Raw genomic sequence first — 16,448 nt, 5'->3', positions numbered from 1 at the left:
CTGTCTAATCAGGAAGGATGTAACCAATAAACAGTATGCAGCAGCTGAGAGGGAAACAAGTAGAGATGGTGGACAGAGGGGAGGGAGCCGGCTTCCACCTCCACGTCTGAGTCTCCCAGACTGGCACAGTCCAGGGGCACCGGGAAGAGGCAGGGTTGGGAGGGGACCAGGGGTCTCTGGCACCCCCTCCCCCATCTTGCAGATGAGGAAACTGACTCACCCAGCAGTGAGTGACCTCCTCAGGGTGACGTGGCAGGTTTGTGGCAGAACTAGGGTGCATGGGGCACAAGCCCAGCCTGGAGGATATTGCTGCCACACTTGTAACAGGCAGCATGGGGCAGTGGAAAGGCAGCCGGCCTGGGAACCAGGAAACCTGGGTCCTGTCTTTGACTCTGCCATACACGGGGTGACTCTGGCCAAATACTGCCCCCTCCCTGGGGTCCAGCTGCACCTTCTCTGTGACAAGAGGGTTGAACTAAGCAGAGGACCTTTAAATTTTCTTTTGAGGTCCATAGTGAGAGGACTGGACCTTGCCTTGGAATTGTGACAAATGACCCTTAACCCCCACCAAATAAAAGGGATGGAGTAGCTGCCCTCATGAACCATGAGGCTTGGACAATGAGCGCCTCGGGTGAGCACATCCGTGGCAATTCTTTTTTCTTTTTTTTAAAAATTAATTAATTAATTAATTTATGGCTGTGTTGGGTCTTCGTTTCTATGTGGGGGCTTTCTCTAGTTGTGGGAAGCGGGGGCCACTCTTCATCGCAGTGCGCGGGCCTCTCACTATCGCAGCCTCTCTTGTTGCGGAGCACAGGCTCCAGATGCGCAGGCTCAGTAGTTGTGGCTCACGGGCCCAGTTGCTCCGTGGCATGTGGGATCTTCCCAGACCAGGGCTCGAACCCGTATCCCCTGCATTGGCAGGCAGATTCTCAACCACTGCGCCACCAGGGAAGCCCATCTTGGCAATTCTTTTACTAAACAACAGAGACCTTTCCATCCTCCTGGGCAGTGAGGTCCCAGGGCTATGTTCAATTTGATTCAGGAAAATAGAAGAATATGATATTCCTGCACACAGACTGGGGGGAGGTCAATGCATACTAGCTTTTGTTGATGAAAAATTAATCAATAGTCAATCTAAGAAAGAAATGGAAAATTTTATTTGAGCCAACCTGGGGAATATGACCCAAGAGACAGTCTTTCAGAAAGCTCTGAGAACTGCTCCGAACAGGTAAGGCAGGAGCTCAGTATGTATGTGATTTGGGGGAAGGAGTACATGCAACCAATCACACATCTTGGCAAAGTTACTGCTCTTCGAAAGGACCAGAGACCATAATTAATGGTTTTAGTGCTTTTCTAAGTATGGGAAGATGCAAGAAACTGGGTTCATAAAAATATCTCCTGAAAAACTCTGGCTATCTGATGGCCAGTTCTGCCAGCGTTCCCAGATCACTGTGTCTCATCCTGATGTCCGACCTAAATTCCCTTCAGGGTGGATTGTAGGTCAGCGACTGCAGTGGCTAATGACTTGATTCTTGTAGAACTGGGTGGTGGGTAACATTTTTTATTTCACAATCCTCTCCCTTTCGGCCTTAATTTTGACCAGGGTTTGGGAGGCATTTCATCGCAAATTTGTCCAAAGGCGCTAGGAATGCCCATTTCAGGGCACTCAAGGTGCTGTTACTCACCTAGTCCTGCTAACAGTAGCCAAAATCCTCTGCACCAGCTGTCTTACTAGTCTGTCAGCTCCAGGAAATGGTTCCACCCTGTTGCTTCTTTCCAAATCTAGAGTGTCACTATTATAATCATGGATCTTATAGACTATACATGGGTTCGATCATTTCAAGTCACCTGGTCATCATTATTTTTATCAGAGGCTCAATCACACATTTGTTAATGCAAGAAACAATTATCTTGTAAAAAAGGCAGAGTGCAAATAATATATCTAGTGACATTAATGAGGTCATAAGTAAGTAGTGTTATCTTCTAAGGAGTTACATGGCTGAGGCCAGAAGAAGAAAATTGCTCTTTACGGTGGAGCAGGTATTTCTGCCCACAGGGAGGTTTGGTTAACACATAATGCAGATGCACAATGCACACCAGAAGGGAGGGAGGAGGCCCAAATGGGCAGAGAAAATTTTTATGTTGAAATTTTTCTTGTCTTGCCTTAAAATATGAATTTTATTGCATTGCTTCTTAAGATTTGCCTGTCATGGGGACCCCCTCCTGGGAGCCCTCCCCCTCCACCTAACCTGCCACTAGGTGAAGATCACATGCTTCACTCCAGTACAGGAGTGAGTGGCAGCAGTGTGGGTCCTTCCCCTGCCCCTCCCCCAACAGCTCTGCTTGTCTGGCCCCTCTGGGCCTGGTGACTCAAAAGATGCTGAGGCTTTGCGGCTGAGACCAGGAGAGGAAGAAGGCTTTGGTGTCTTCACAACCACCAGTTACTGTAAAGGGCCGATGGTGCCACGGACATACATGCACATACACAGGCAAACACGCACACTGAGCAGGCAGACAGGCACACACCTTTAAAGAGAGGCATCCAGGGGCTGACAGAGGCCTTTGAAGAGTTAGCGGACAGGATGTTGGGCATTGGGATGGGGCCCGACCTCTAGTTTCCCAGGGATGGGCCACTCCCTAAGCTCTGGCTCAGGTGCGGGTGTGGAGACAGTGGGAGGGGCTCCCATAGAAGGTGGTTTGGGGGAGGAGGGAAATCTGTTGGGCCTCTTGTGAGATCTAGGCAAATTTGGGTCAATTAGAATCTGTTGATTGGGGTTTTTTTTTGGTTTTTTGTTTTGTTCATCTTTATATTGAGGTTAAAAAAAATTACATTACGTATGTGAGAAGGGACAAGGCTTTTCTCTATGATTGACAGCAGGGGCTGATGCAAACCAGAAGCTCCTGGAAATAAGATATATATATATATACATTTATACATTCATATAGATCACCTTATTCATGAGTCCCAGAGAAGCACAAAGCAGCAGAGAAAGCAACTGGCACACAAAAGCACACCTCTGTGTGCGCCACCCAGTCAAGCGATGCAATTCCTTTCACTACGGCAGAAGCGATCCCCACCCTCCAAAGCCACCCCTCTGAAAAAAATAAAAAATGAAAAGAAACTTCCCCTTTAGGAATAGGGCTATTCACAAATTTTTGCCCTCCTGACCAGAAAAAAGAAAAGAAAAGAAAAACAACAGCAAAAAACCAACCTAACATCACCTTTAAGGCTGGCAGTGGCCATTTTCTTTTCCCTGCAGAGGCAGAACATGCTGTTTGTTTTTTTAAAATAAATTTATTTATTTATTTGCTTTTATTTTTGGCTGTGTTGGGTCTTCGGTGCTGCGCATGGGCTCTCACTAGTTGTGGCGAGCGGGGGCTACTCTTTGTTGCGGTGCGCAGGCTTCTCATTGCAGTGGCTTCTCTTGTTGCAGAGCACGGGCTCTAGGCACGTGGGCTTCAGTAGTTGTGGCACACGGGCTCAGTAGTTGTGGCTCGCGGGCTCTAGGCGCATGGGCTTCAGTAATTGTGGTGCACGGGCTTAGTTGCTCCATGGCATGTGGAATCTTCCCAGACCAGGGCTCGAACCCGTGTCCCCTGCATTGGCAGGCGGATTCTTAACCACTGCGCCACCAGGGAAGCCCCGGACATGCTGTTTCGAACACTGAGGCAGGAGAGCAGTGTTTTGAACACTGGCCCTCACAAATACTTCAGACAGTTGTCTTCAAGACCCTGTGGTTCTTCACCAGCTCCTTTTTTGATTCCTCTGAGAGTAGCTGGAATGAAAGGCATCCACCCTTTGGTTCCTCTAAATGGCCTCTAGGCAGTGGGTTTTAGTAAGCCTGCAAAAATTCTGGAGCCAATCTCATGTGGCACTGAGCACGAGGGGGGGCCTAGTGGTCCAAGTCTCTGCTTTAAGTCTCCCGCCCACTGGGAATTATTGACCTCCAGAGGTTTTTTTTTTTTTAACTTAAAGGGGAGGTGCACTGTACACCCCCCTCCACTGGAAGAAAGGAGGCCCAGTGCCTAGCTACCCACCCCACACCCCAAACCTTCATACACACACACCAGCGAAGGCACCGCCAGGGGCACAGGCATGCTTTGGCTGTGAGGCCCCTCCGGAGGCCCGGGGTGTGAACAGCTGCACAGAGGGCTGTGTGATGTGGAGTCAGCACCTTAGGAGGTGGGAGGGGGGCGGTGGGCAGAGGAGGAAGAAGCTCAGGGTCCCGATGGATCAGAAGAAGGAAAAGGGGAAGAGGCGGTCAGGACACAGGAGACGAGAAAACAAAGATGACCAGAAAAGGGGCCCCAAAGTAGAAAATGTAGAAAAGATGAGGGCAGCAAGAGAAAGAGGCAAAGCAGGATCTGGGCAACCACACAAAACAGGAAGGAGACAGAGCGGAAGGAGGGGAGGAAACAGCAAAGAGAGCGAGATGAATGGGGAAGGATGTGAGAAAGGAGAGAGGGAGCCAGGAAGATGATATCAGAGGACGTCAGAGCTCGGTGTAGAAACTTCCATTGACAAGAGGGAATCGGGAAGCCCTGTGCAGAGCCTCAGAACCTGATAAAAAAAATTGGCGGGCCAAATCCACCAGGGCAACCACATAAATCAGCGGGTTGATGGCTGTCAAGATGGCCATAGGCAGCCATGGTTCCCAGACGCACACATAGGAGGTGAGTCTATCACGGCAACTCACATCACTGGATCGCTGGGGCTGCCTGCCGAACTTCTTGACGAACTGGTAGAGCGGCCAGAGGACCACAGCGGAGGTGTAGAGAAGGAGGGAGAGCAGGGTCAGCCCCAAATGGAAAATGGGGGAGGGGATAGGAAGCTTGTTCCAGTTGCACCAGTTCAGCAAGATGGCCGTGGCTGCCAGGAGGAAGCAGATGGGGCACATGGCCATGCATCACACCAGGGCCGGCTGCTGCTGATACCGGTGGGGGCTGCTGATGAAAGCGAAGATGACACAGGCCATGAAGATCTCCAGCCTGTTGATCAGGCCTGGCAAGGTGAGCGTATAGCAGGAGAACTCGCCAGTCAGGGCACAGATCCAGGCCGCTTGGGTGGCATGAGCCACAGAAACCATCCAAGAGAATGCAGTGGCAGTGATGGCGTGGTCCCGAAAGGGGCTGTGAGGCAAGAACTGGATGTAGGTGATGGCAAAGACGATGGAGGCCGAGAGGCGTAAGAGGGTGGCATGGCCGGCACAGGTGACGAGAAGGCTGTCCCAGAAGAGGTGGAGGTGGGACTGGAGCCCACGTAACCCAACTATGAAGATGTTAAGGTCACGACGAAGCAGAAGCACCAAACATGGACCAGTCACCCATGGCCCACCTCCAGGTGCCCACACTGGCCACCAGGGAGACGGCCACACAGGTGGAGAGCAGCTGTAGCAGGCTGAGAAAGTAGCCCATGATGGTCAAAGAGCTGCGGACGATCACGTGGAGGTCGTGATGGTCGTGCAGGTCTATGTCCCCGATATGGCAGTGGTCTTTGCTGAGGACCCGCCAGTGAAAAATCCAGCTCTGGAGTCAGACTCCTGGAAAAGGCTCAGGGGCCTGTGACGGCTGAGGCTCAGGATCAGTGGAGTTTGAACCAATGGCCCAGACACTTGGGTAACAGCACAGCTACTCCAGAATGATTCTCCCCACCCATCACCCTTGGCCTTCTCAGGAGACTTGTCTTATCCCAAAGCTCACAGCCATGTTTGGTCTGGCCTCAAACCATGAACATTTGTTTAATCTCTTTGAGCTGTGGGCCATTATCTACGCAGACAGGATGCTTAGGATGGTCCTTATCTACAATCCCAACCCTTCAAGGCTCTGAAAATGGAACAAGAATTTTTTAAAAATTCATTTGGTAACAAAATTTGACCTGCACAGACGTGAGATAATTTATGTTTTTTATTTATTGCACTTAGTGTGCATGCTCAAAAGCTCGGTGGCAGAAACACTAATATGTTTGATTACAAGGTGCTTTCAGACTCCGGTGGGGTGTTATATTCTATGGAGTACATACACCATGTTGCATAATTGAAGCTGAAAAATTCTGAATTCTGGATCATATCTGACCTGAAGTGTTTCAGAAAAAGGATCGTGGATTGTACTGCTAACCGCGTTTTACAGATGAGAAAACTAAGGCTCAGGGACTTCAGCACTTCCCTAAGATTGCATGGCTAGAAAGTGGGAGCCCCAGATAAAAGTGCCATAGCTGTGAGTTTGAACCCTTTGCTCTACAGCCCAGCATTCCAGCAGGGCATGTGGGTGGGAGCCCAGGACCAAAACTCAGGCTCTGGGACCCAGGACACACCTTCAGGGCCATGGGCTCCTTCCACAGCAACCCGAAGAGACACGTGTCCCGGCCTTTCCTCCCTGCAGCCATCACTAGAAGGAGCTGCCGTCTGAGGTGACCCAGCCCCACCCGGTGACCCAGCAGCTTCAGGGGTGAACAGAGATAAGCCATGGCGTAAGAGCAAGGCAGCGGGGACAAGATGATATGGGAAATAAGAACTGTTTGAATCCCACCCGTCACCCCCCAGTTTTGCCTTAACATGTGACTCTTCTCCATTTGGGAAAAAAGACACCAACCCAGCATTACTCCAAGGTGGAGCATCCTGGGGGAACCACAGAATAAATTAACATATATTTGGCTTTTAAACTCTAAAGCTGCCATCCAGGTGCGAGTCTGGAAGGATCTAGCAATAGTCCTACCTGAGCGAGGATTTTTCTGGCCTGGGAGAGTGGTTAGCAGCTTCCAAGCTGGGAAGAAGGGATTGGAAATGGACAAGGATGTTGTGTCTGGATGCTGATGCGGAGCCTTTCAGGGCATCCCAGGGAGGGGGTGGAGGATGGACGGATGATAGGCCCCCTCTTAAGGGCAGGAGCTGAAAGAGGAGGCACCTGCTGGATCTCTGGGAGGTGACAGCCCTGAGGATGCACTTGGGACTGGGGCGGGGGCGGCAGAGTGGAGATGAGCTGGGGAGGATTCCGGGGTCCGAGTGGCCCCGAGGCAGCCCGGTCGGTGTCTTCTGACCCAGAAGGGATGCAGGCATGGAGCCCACCTTCCCCATGGAGGAGGGGCTGGAGTGGAACTGAGGGAGGGAGGACGGGGGCCTAAAGGGGTTTCAGGGTTGGGACAGGGGACACGTGGCAAGCGTGGCAGGGACCATGGAGACCAGGGAATTGCCCAGGACACCTGCCCAAGACGGTCCCGCCAGCAGGGTTGCAGTCCTGCCTCACACAGGGCCTCCTGCAAGGGTCCCAGGGTGTGGGGGACTGAGAGCTCCTCCCCAGCCTGCTCCCTCCCCAGGGACAGCTGCCCTGTTTCAAAGGGACTATTTGTCGAGAGGCGCCCCCAGGGTTTAAGTGTCAGCACCCTGAGCCCGCAGCCAGCTTCCTGCCATCAGGGGCCTTGTCACCTTTGCTGATAATAAACCCTGGAAAAAGCTGAGGCTGGAAAGAGAAACACAGAGCAAACCCCGAGAACTTACCTGGACTCACACGGCTCCTTCAGCCCAGTTGCCAGTGGAGCCCTGGAGCCTGCTGGCCTTCCAGTGGGCACTGCCAGGGGTGGGGGGAGGGGCACTGGCTCTGAGGGAAGCTGGGGGTGTCATGCTGTCTGTCCCCGAATTTGTTCCCAACTTACCTCCACAAAGTGACTGTGCGATTTACACTTAAAGCTAAATGACAACTTTGGATCAGTTTAACGCCACAGAAGCAGAACTTGGAGAAAGAGAGGCATGGGGGCTCCAGCTGTGTGGCCCTGGGTAAGGCATGTGCCCTCTCTGGGCTGCAATACCTCCACCTGTAAAGCAACAGGTTTGCCTGAGTTTCCCACCAGCCCCTCCTCCACTCTAATCTGCGAGCGTGGAAATGGTGCCCCCGTCGGAGCACATCCTACATGTGGCTGAGCCCTGCCAGCCCAGCAGCCGGGCATGTTGACGTGATCTTGTGTCACTGGGCTATGTTCCCTTGAGGGTGGTGGGGTGGGGGCTGGAGCTGAGCAGCTGCTACCCCCTTTACTTTATGTTGCTTTTCATTCTTCATCTCTGTTTAGTATTTTCTGTATTTTCTTATTCTCATGTATAATGGACATAAAGCAGGACTCTGATCACATCACATGTGCCCAGTTTCTTCTCTTCGGCGTGGCCAGGCTTCCTGCCTGCTGACAGGCGCGTCCACCCCCCCATCCAGGGAGCCTCCATATGTCCTCAACCTCAGATACAGCCTTCAACACATTTCACGTGCTCTGAAACCATATTTAGACATGTGTGTACATACATGCACCCATGTTTGCAGGGGTATCTGTAAATTTTTTTCCTATTTTATAAACATGAGACCGTGTCATGCACAGTGCATCTTGCTTTTCTACTATCCTTCAACAGATGCAGGTGGTCCTCTCCAGTGGGCCTTAGTCGTCTCCATCCCCTTTACTTACCTCCTTCCACCCTGGCTCCTGTGGGCCTTTAGACCGACCACCCATCTCTAGATCAGTGGATCCTACCCTGTGAGTCTCACACATTGGGGCACCACAGGATTAGGACAAGGGGTCCTTGGATCCACGTGACCACCACGCTCTGGAACCAGAGGTGGGCAAGCTTTTCTGGAAATTTCTAAAAATATGACAAAGACTCTATTTTCTATTTTTTTATTCATCTTTGTTTCCTAGGGCTACTGCAACAAGTTACCACGAGCTTGGTGGTTTAAAACAACAGAAATGTATTCTCTCACAGTCCTGGAGGCCAGAAGTGTGAAATCAAGGGGTTAGGAGGGCCATGCTGCTTCTGATACTCCAGGGGAGGGTCGTTCCTTTGCTCTTTTAGCTTCTGGAGGCCCCTTAGCTTGTGGCCGCTTAACTGCATCTCTGCCTCCACCTTCACGTGCTCATCTTCTCTCAACTCTGTGTGTGCAAATCTCTCTGTCCTTCCTCTTATAAAGACTCCAGTCACTGGATTGTGGGCCCACCCTCCATCCAGGATGATTTCCATCTCAAGATTCTTAAATAATCATTTCTACAAAGACCCTATTTCTAAATAAGGCCACATTCTGAGGTTCTGAGTAGACTTGAATATTAGGAGGACATTCTTCAACCCATTAGGGTTCTCTCTCATATCTTCCTGTCCTCTCTTCATGGTGTCTTTTTCTAATGTGCTTGATTGTATTAAGCGTATTTGTTTGTTTTCTCTTTCAGATTGGTGTCTGTTCACTGGAGTTCTTGTGATTCACAGTGGATTGTTCCCTCGTGTACTTTGTCATTAAACTCAGAGCCCCCTTTTACAGGACCCCCTTTTCCTGGGAGGATCCTGCTGCCTGGGTTAGGAGCTTCACCCAGAAAAACTGCACTTGCTCCTGCTCAGGACCCTCCAGGCCAGTCGTCTGCTGGGCACTGATTGAGTTAATTTCCCAGGTTAGAGTTGTTGGACCTCAGAGATCATGCACATTTGGGCCCACTTCGCAAGAATTGAAGCCCTGAGATTTTGATTTCTTCTGTGGAGACTTAAAGAAAAAATTCCAAACCTCCTGTGGAGGCGGATATCAGCCTTGACATTTCCTCTTGCTGAAGGACATGGTTTTCCTTGTCTACTCTTGCTCTGAGGCTGCAGGCCACGTGGTCCTGGCTTTTCCAAAGTGTCTCAGCTCCAACTCCTTACCTTGTGCCACCCCACAGCCTCATTCTTGACCCAAGTGGGCATATAGACTGGCCTCCAGTTGGCCACGCTCAATTCTCCCTTCTCCCTCCCCCTCCCACACACAAGCCGCAGTCACATCAACTCCACCACTGAAGATTCATGAGATCCTTGAGCAAATCATAAAACCCAAAACTCTTCCTCTCTTCTTTGCCTTGTTAACCTTTATTTGTCTTTTAAGATTTGACCCTTAATCACCTCCTCCAGGAAGCCTAACTGGATTCCACCAACTCCACCTTCCATTGCTCCCAGACTGACACTTCTGTGAAGGAGCCTGGTGTGGGCAGGTCACCACAAGCTCCTGGGTCTTACCTGAGCACAACAAGTGAGGCAGGGAGTAAGGGAGGTATTGCAGGTGCAGCAGACAGGGTCCAAAGTGGATGGGCCTGAACACCTGAGAAATAAGTTGGATTTTAGCTGTAAGTGATGATGCCTCACTGACATTCTGTAAGGAAGGGGCTGATCAATCACATTCCCGCTTTGGAACTGTCACTCTGGCCGTTAGGAGGAAAACAGAATGGAGGCCGGCCAAGAAGCTGGGTGGCCAGTTTCCGGGCTAATTCCACAGTCGAGGTGTGTAATGATGGACCTTGAGCAAAGACACTTTCAGAGGTGGAAAATGGGGGCAGACTTATGAAATACTCAGGGAACAAACATTCAACTGGTCTTGATGATGGGGAGGGGCCAAGGGCGCCAGACATTTGATGCCCCCCAGGGCAGCTGTAGCCTCACATCTCCTTCCTGCTCCCTCAACCATCTCAGACCCCATGCCAGGTGCTCCCAGTGCCCCCGCCCCTCCCTCTGGGCACCCGGGCACTGAGTGCTTTGGGAAGGGAGTCTAGGAAAGGGGTACACCAGCCAGAGCATCAGGGAGGCAGCCTGGGCTCCTGTCTCTGCATCTCCTTGAGGAGCCTCCCAATAAACGTGCTCAACCTTCCCACCTGCACCTGGATGCTTGGCTTGTGTGTTTCAAGATGGTTTGAATTTTTTCGAAAAATTAAAATTCTCGGTCAGCCTAGCCAATCCTCGTGAAGGACCACACAGTGAAACATGACAAGGGTCTTTCACAGGCTCGACTGCACGGAGCTGGCCAGGCAGCCAGAGGCAGCTCCTGATGAATCAGCCTCTGCTAGAACGTCAGCGACTCCAAACCTCGCTCTGCCCCTGGGAGTCTGACTGAACAGTGACAGGACCGTTTATGATGAAATGTGGAAAGAGAGTTTGCGTCGTCTTGGATGACAAGACCTCCATGATTGATGGTTTGTTTTTTTTTAAGTAATAGAAACATGTATTTCTTTGTAATTTATCTCAACATAAAAACTTATTTTTATATTATTATAATTGTGCTACATGTGATTTGTCTTTTAAGTATTCTACTCACTTTCCCATGTTACTGTGTAGCACTTTTAACTACATTTTATTTTTTAAAAAACAATTTTATTGAGGTATAATTGACATGTAAACATATGTAAATATTTAATGTATACAACTCTATGAGTTTGGGGATAAATATACACCCATGAAACCATCACCACTATCAAGGCCATAAACATATTCATCGCCTCCAAAGTTTCCTCCCACCCCCTTTATTGTAATAATTATCATTTTGTGTGCATGTGATAAGAACACCCCCTTCCCCCAATGATTACTGATTTCAGTTGTTCATTTGTCCAAAATGTACTGTGCCCACCCCATGCCCAGGACTGACTTGGCCCCTTGTCACAGAGGTGACAGCAGAGACTAGACATCTGTCCACGTGGAGCCTCCGGTGGGAGCGTCAGATGACAAACCCATAAACTTGTTAAATACTCTAACAAGAAAACTTCAGGTAGTGACCAGCACGATGAAGAGAACAAACAGGGTCTTAGGATGGAGCCTGATGGGCAGATGTACTTTTGGAAGATCCTTCTACACAGGTGACATTTCAGCAGAGATCTGAAGACTGATAAAGAGGTGGCCATGTCCCGGGCAAAGGAACAGCTTGTGCAAAGGCGTTGAGGAGGGATCAAGATGCCATCGTGAGATTATGTGTAAGAGAGCTGTGGGATCTGGAGAGTCAAGTATCCAAGGAGCAATGAGCGTTGGAGACTGAATGTCACAGGGAACGTGTGAGCCGCCATGTGTGGCTCCACAGCCCATCAACACAGGCAGCCAGGACCGTGGCAGGTCTGGAGATCGGGGCACCGTTGACGTGTGCGTGAGAGAACTGTGGAGGCTCTATTCATTTCTGTCCTAAACAACTATTTACCATGCGTTTACTGTGCGTTGGGCACTGCAGATCCCACAGCAAAGCCCAGTTCCTGCCCTGAAGGAGCACCTGACTTAATGCAGAGACATTCAGTCTAGAGCACGGGGGGCCAGGAAACACAAGGACACTTGAGAACTTTCCAGAGAACTCTCCAGCTGAACAGGGATTGAAATTCTCTGTGCAAGTCCAGAGAGCAGGGCAAGTGGGCTTTGCACTCCCTAAGGAATGAAAGCTGCCCCAAAGGAGATGGACCACCGTGGGAGGTGATTTTGTTAGAGCCTTTCAAGCCAAGCTGTTGAACCAGTCTGGGGGCAGTGGCGGGGGTGGGGGCAGGGAGATGTGATGGATGGTTCCCAAAGGGTATCCCATGGAACACTAGCCCATGATGTTCCATGAAAAAAAAGAGTTCCCTGATCACATAAGTTTGGGAATCACTTACTGCTATATACCTCTTTTGGTAATTTTGTAATGCATACTAATCTGTACAAGGTCCTAAGAAGTCCTGCAATAAAGAAATCTGTTTAACTTTTTAACCCAGCTTTAGGTGAATTTGGCCAAATAAATTTTTCTTGTCTCATCTTAAAATATGAATTTTATTTCATTCCTTCTTAAGATTTGCCTGCTTCTTGCTTCATCCCAATACAGGAGTGAGTGGCAGCAGTGCAGGTCCTTCCCCTGCCTCTTCCCCACAGCTCTGCTTGCCTGGCTTCTCTGGCCCTGGTGACACTAGGATGCTGGACTCTGAGCCTTTGTGGCTGAAAACAGGAGAGGAAGAAGGCTTGGGGTGACTTCCCTGCCAACAGTTATACAAAGGGCTGCTGGTCTTAATGCATGCCTGCCCACTGACACCGCACACAACTACACACTCAGTATGCACAAAGCACACACCTTTAAAGAGAGGCATCCAGGAGCTGGCAAGGCCCCTTTAAAAGCTAGGCTGCTTCTGATTTCTAGTCAAATTTGGGGCAATTAGGATCTGTGGATTTTGTTGGTTTCATTTTTGTTTTCTTTTTTTCTTTTATCTTTGTACTGAGGTTTTTAAAAAAAGAACGTTATGGATGTGGAAGAAAGGACAAGATTTCTCTCTATGATTGACAGCAGGGGCTGACGGGGACCAGAAGCTCCAGGTAATTAAAAGAAAAAGAAAAATATATATATATATATATTTCTACATTTATATAGGTCACTTTATGCATGAGTCCCAGAGAAGCAGGAAGCAGCAACAAAAAGCCACTGACATACAGAAACACGTGTGTGTACCACATACTCAAGCACTGCAATTCCTTTGACTGCAGCAGCTGAAATCCCCACCCGTTCAACCCACTTTCCCCCCCAAAATAGAAAAGAAACTCCGCCTTTAAGAACAGGGCCGTCTAGTGGGAAGCTGCTGCATAGCACAGGGAGATCAGCTTGATACTTTGTGATGACCTAGAGGGGTGGGATAGGGAGGGTGGGAGGCAGGCTCAAGAGGGAGGAGATATGGGGATATATGTATACATAGAGCTGATTCACTTTGTTTGTTGTACAGCAGAAACTAACACAACATTGTAAAGCCATTATACTCCAATAAAGATATTTTTAAAAAAAGAAAAAAAAATCCAAAGACAAACAATTAAACTCAATCTTATCTTTGTTAGGGAAAAAAAAAAAAAAAAGAACAGGGCCATCCAGTAATTTTTGCCCTCCTGACCAGAAAAAAGAAAGAAAAAAATTCCAGGCTAACATCAGCTTTAAGGCTGGCAGTGGCCATTTTCTTCTCCCCGCACAGGCAGGACGTGCTGTTTTGAACTCTGAGGCAGGAGGGCCACATCGCTGCCCCTCACAAATACTTCAGACAGTTGTCTTCAAGACCGTGAAGTTTTTTGCCAGCTCCTATTTTGATCCCCCAGAGAGTAGTTCAGATGGAAGGCATTCAGCCCTTGCGTCCTTTAAGATGACCTCTAGGAGGTGGGTTTTAGTAAGCCGGGAAAAATTCTGGAGCCAGTGTCAGGCAGGGCTGAGCACCAGCTGGGGCCTAGGGACCCAGGGTCTCTGCTTTAAGCCTCCTGACTGCCGGAAATTATTGCCCTCCAGAGATTTTTTTTTTTTAAATAAAGGGGAGGTGCATTGTACACCCCCCCCCCCCCACTGGGAGGAAGTGAGGCCCAATCCCTACCTACTCACCAGCACACCCCAAACCCATATACACACACCAACGAAGGCGCCGCCAGGGGCACAGGCATGCCTTGGCTGTGAGGCCCCTCCGGAGGCCCGGGGTGTGAACAGCTGCACAGAGGGCTGTGTGATGTGGAGTCAGCACCTTAGGAGGTGGGAGGGGGGCGGTGGGCAGAGGAGGAAGAAGCTCAGGGTCCCGATGGGTCAGAAGAAGGAAAAGGGGAAGAGGCGGTCAGGACACGGGAGACGAGAAAACAAAGATGACCAAAAGGGGCCCCAAAGCAGAAAATGTAGAAAAGATGAGAGCAGCAAGAGAAAGAGGCAAAGCAGGATCTGGGCAACCACACAAAACAGGAAGGAGACAGAGTGGAAGGAGGGGAGGAAACAGCAAAGAGAGCGAGATGAATGGGGAAGGATGTGAGAAGGGAGAGAGGGGAGCCAGGAAGAGCACATCAGAGGACGTCAGGGCTTGGAAACGAACTTCAGGTGAGAAGAGGAATCAGGAGCCCCTGGGCAAAGTCTCAGCCCCTGACAAAATCCAGATGGACCGAGAACACCAGGTCAGTCACATAAATCAGCAGGTTGATGGCTGTCAGACTGGCCACAGCCAGTCGTTGGTTCCAGGTACACACCAAGGAGGTGAGTCTATCGCTGCAGCTCACATCGCTGGACCGCTGGGGCTGGCCGCCGAACTTCTGGTTGAACTGGTAGAGCGGCCAGAGGACCAGAGCAGTGGCGTAGAGGAGGACGGAGAGCAGGGTGAGCACAACCTGGAAAATGGGGAAGGGGACGGGCAGCCTGTTGTCACACTTGCCCAGGTTCAGCAGGAGGGCCACAGATGACAGGAGGAAGCAGATGGAGTACACAGCCACGCACCACACCAGGGCCGGCTGCTGCAGGTACAGGTAGGGGCTGCTGATGAAGACGAAGATGACACAGGCCACAGTGGTCTCCAGCCCCTTGAGCAGGCCTGGCACGGTGGCCATATAGCCTGTGATCACGTTGGGCTGGGCCCTAGTCCAGGCCACTTCCATGGCATAAGCCACAAAAGCGAGGCAGGAGAATGCAGTGGAGGTGACAGCGCGGTCCCGGTAGCGGCTGTCGGGCAAGAACTGAATGTAGGTGGTGGGGTAGATGATGGAGGCTGAGAGGCAGAGGAGGGCAGAGTAGCAGTTGCAGGTGATGAGAAAGTTGTCCCAGGAGAAGGGGAAGTGATCCTCGAGCTCACATAACTCGACTATGAGGGTGATGAGGGTCACGACGAAGCAGAAGCACCAGATGAACATGGACCAGTTACCTATGGGCCCCTGCCAGGTGCCCACGCTGGCCCCCAGGGAGAAGGCCACGCAGGTGGAGAGCAGCTGCAGCCGTCGGAGGCAGCAACCCATAATGGTTGGGGAGCCCAGGCCTGAGGACGATTAGGTGGTGGTCGTTCTGGTCCTACTGGTCACCGCCACCAACATGGCAGTGGTCTTCACCGAGGACCCACCAGAGAAAGATTCAGCTCAGGAGGAGGATTGATCAGATGCCTGGAAAGGCTCAGGGGTCTGTGATGGCTGAGGCTCAAGATCTCTGGAGTTCAAACCAGCTGTCCACACACTTGGGTAACGGCACAGCTGCTCCAGAATGATTCTCCCCACCCATCACCCTTGGCCTTCTCAGGAGACTTGTCTTATCCCAAGGTTCACAGCTGTGTTTGGTCTGGCATCAAACCATGCACATTTTTTTACCTCTTTGTGCTGCATGCCATTATCTACAGAGACACAGGGTAGCTTGACCCTTATCTGTAACCACAACCCTTCAAGGCTCTGAAAATTGAACAAGAATTTTTTAAAAAATTGTTTGGTAACAAAATTTGAACTGAACAGACACAAGACAATTTATGGTCTTTATTTTATGTAGTGTGACTGCTCAAAAGTTCAGTGGCAGGAACACTAATGTGTTTGATTACAAGGTGCTTTCAGACCCCAGTGGGTGTTATGTCCTATAGAGTAGATACACCAAGTTACATGATTGAAGCTGAAAAATTCTGAATTCTGGAGCATATCTGACCCCAAGGATTTCAGAAAGGGGACTGTGGATTGTACTGCTAACCCCATTTTACAGATGAGAAAACTAAGGCTGGGGGAATTAAGTCCTTCCCTAAGGTGGCATGGCTAGGGGCTGGGAACCCCAGATACAAATGCCAAAGCCATGGGTTTGAACCCTTTGTTCTGCAGCCCAGAATTTCAGCAGGGTCCGTGGGTGGGAGTCCAGGACCAAAGCTCAGGCTCTGGGAACCCAGGACACACCTTCAGGGCCATGGGCTCCTTCCACAGCAACCCGAAGAGACACGTGTCCCGGCCTTTCCTCCTTGCAGC

General features: G+C 50.3%; 1 protein-coding gene and 1 pseudogene across 1 annotated transcript; both read right to left on the bottom strand.

Annotated features, from left to right (window-relative positions):
* Window positions 1-4,493: 4,493 nt before the first annotated feature.
* LOC132360066 (myeloid-associated differentiation marker-like) lies at window positions 4,494-6,463 on the bottom strand (annotated as a pseudogene).
* An 8,146-nt stretch (window positions 6,464-14,609) lies between these two features.
* On the bottom strand, window positions 14,610-15,551 carry LOC132360065 (myeloid-associated differentiation marker-like). The gene is given in 1 exon segment (XM_059915180.1): window positions 14,610-15,551. A coding segment is annotated over 1 exon segment (942 nt).
* Window positions 15,552-16,448: the final 897 nt, after the last annotated feature.

This window comes from Balaenoptera ricei, chromosome 2, assembly GCF_028023285.1.
Source record: "Balaenoptera ricei isolate mBalRic1 chromosome 2, mBalRic1.hap2, whole genome shotgun sequence".
Lineage (NCBI taxonomy): Eukaryota > Metazoa > Chordata > Mammalia > Artiodactyla > Balaenopteridae > Balaenoptera > Balaenoptera ricei.
Note: the sequence above shows the minus strand (reverse complement) of the source record. Positions and strands in the feature narration are given on the sequence as shown.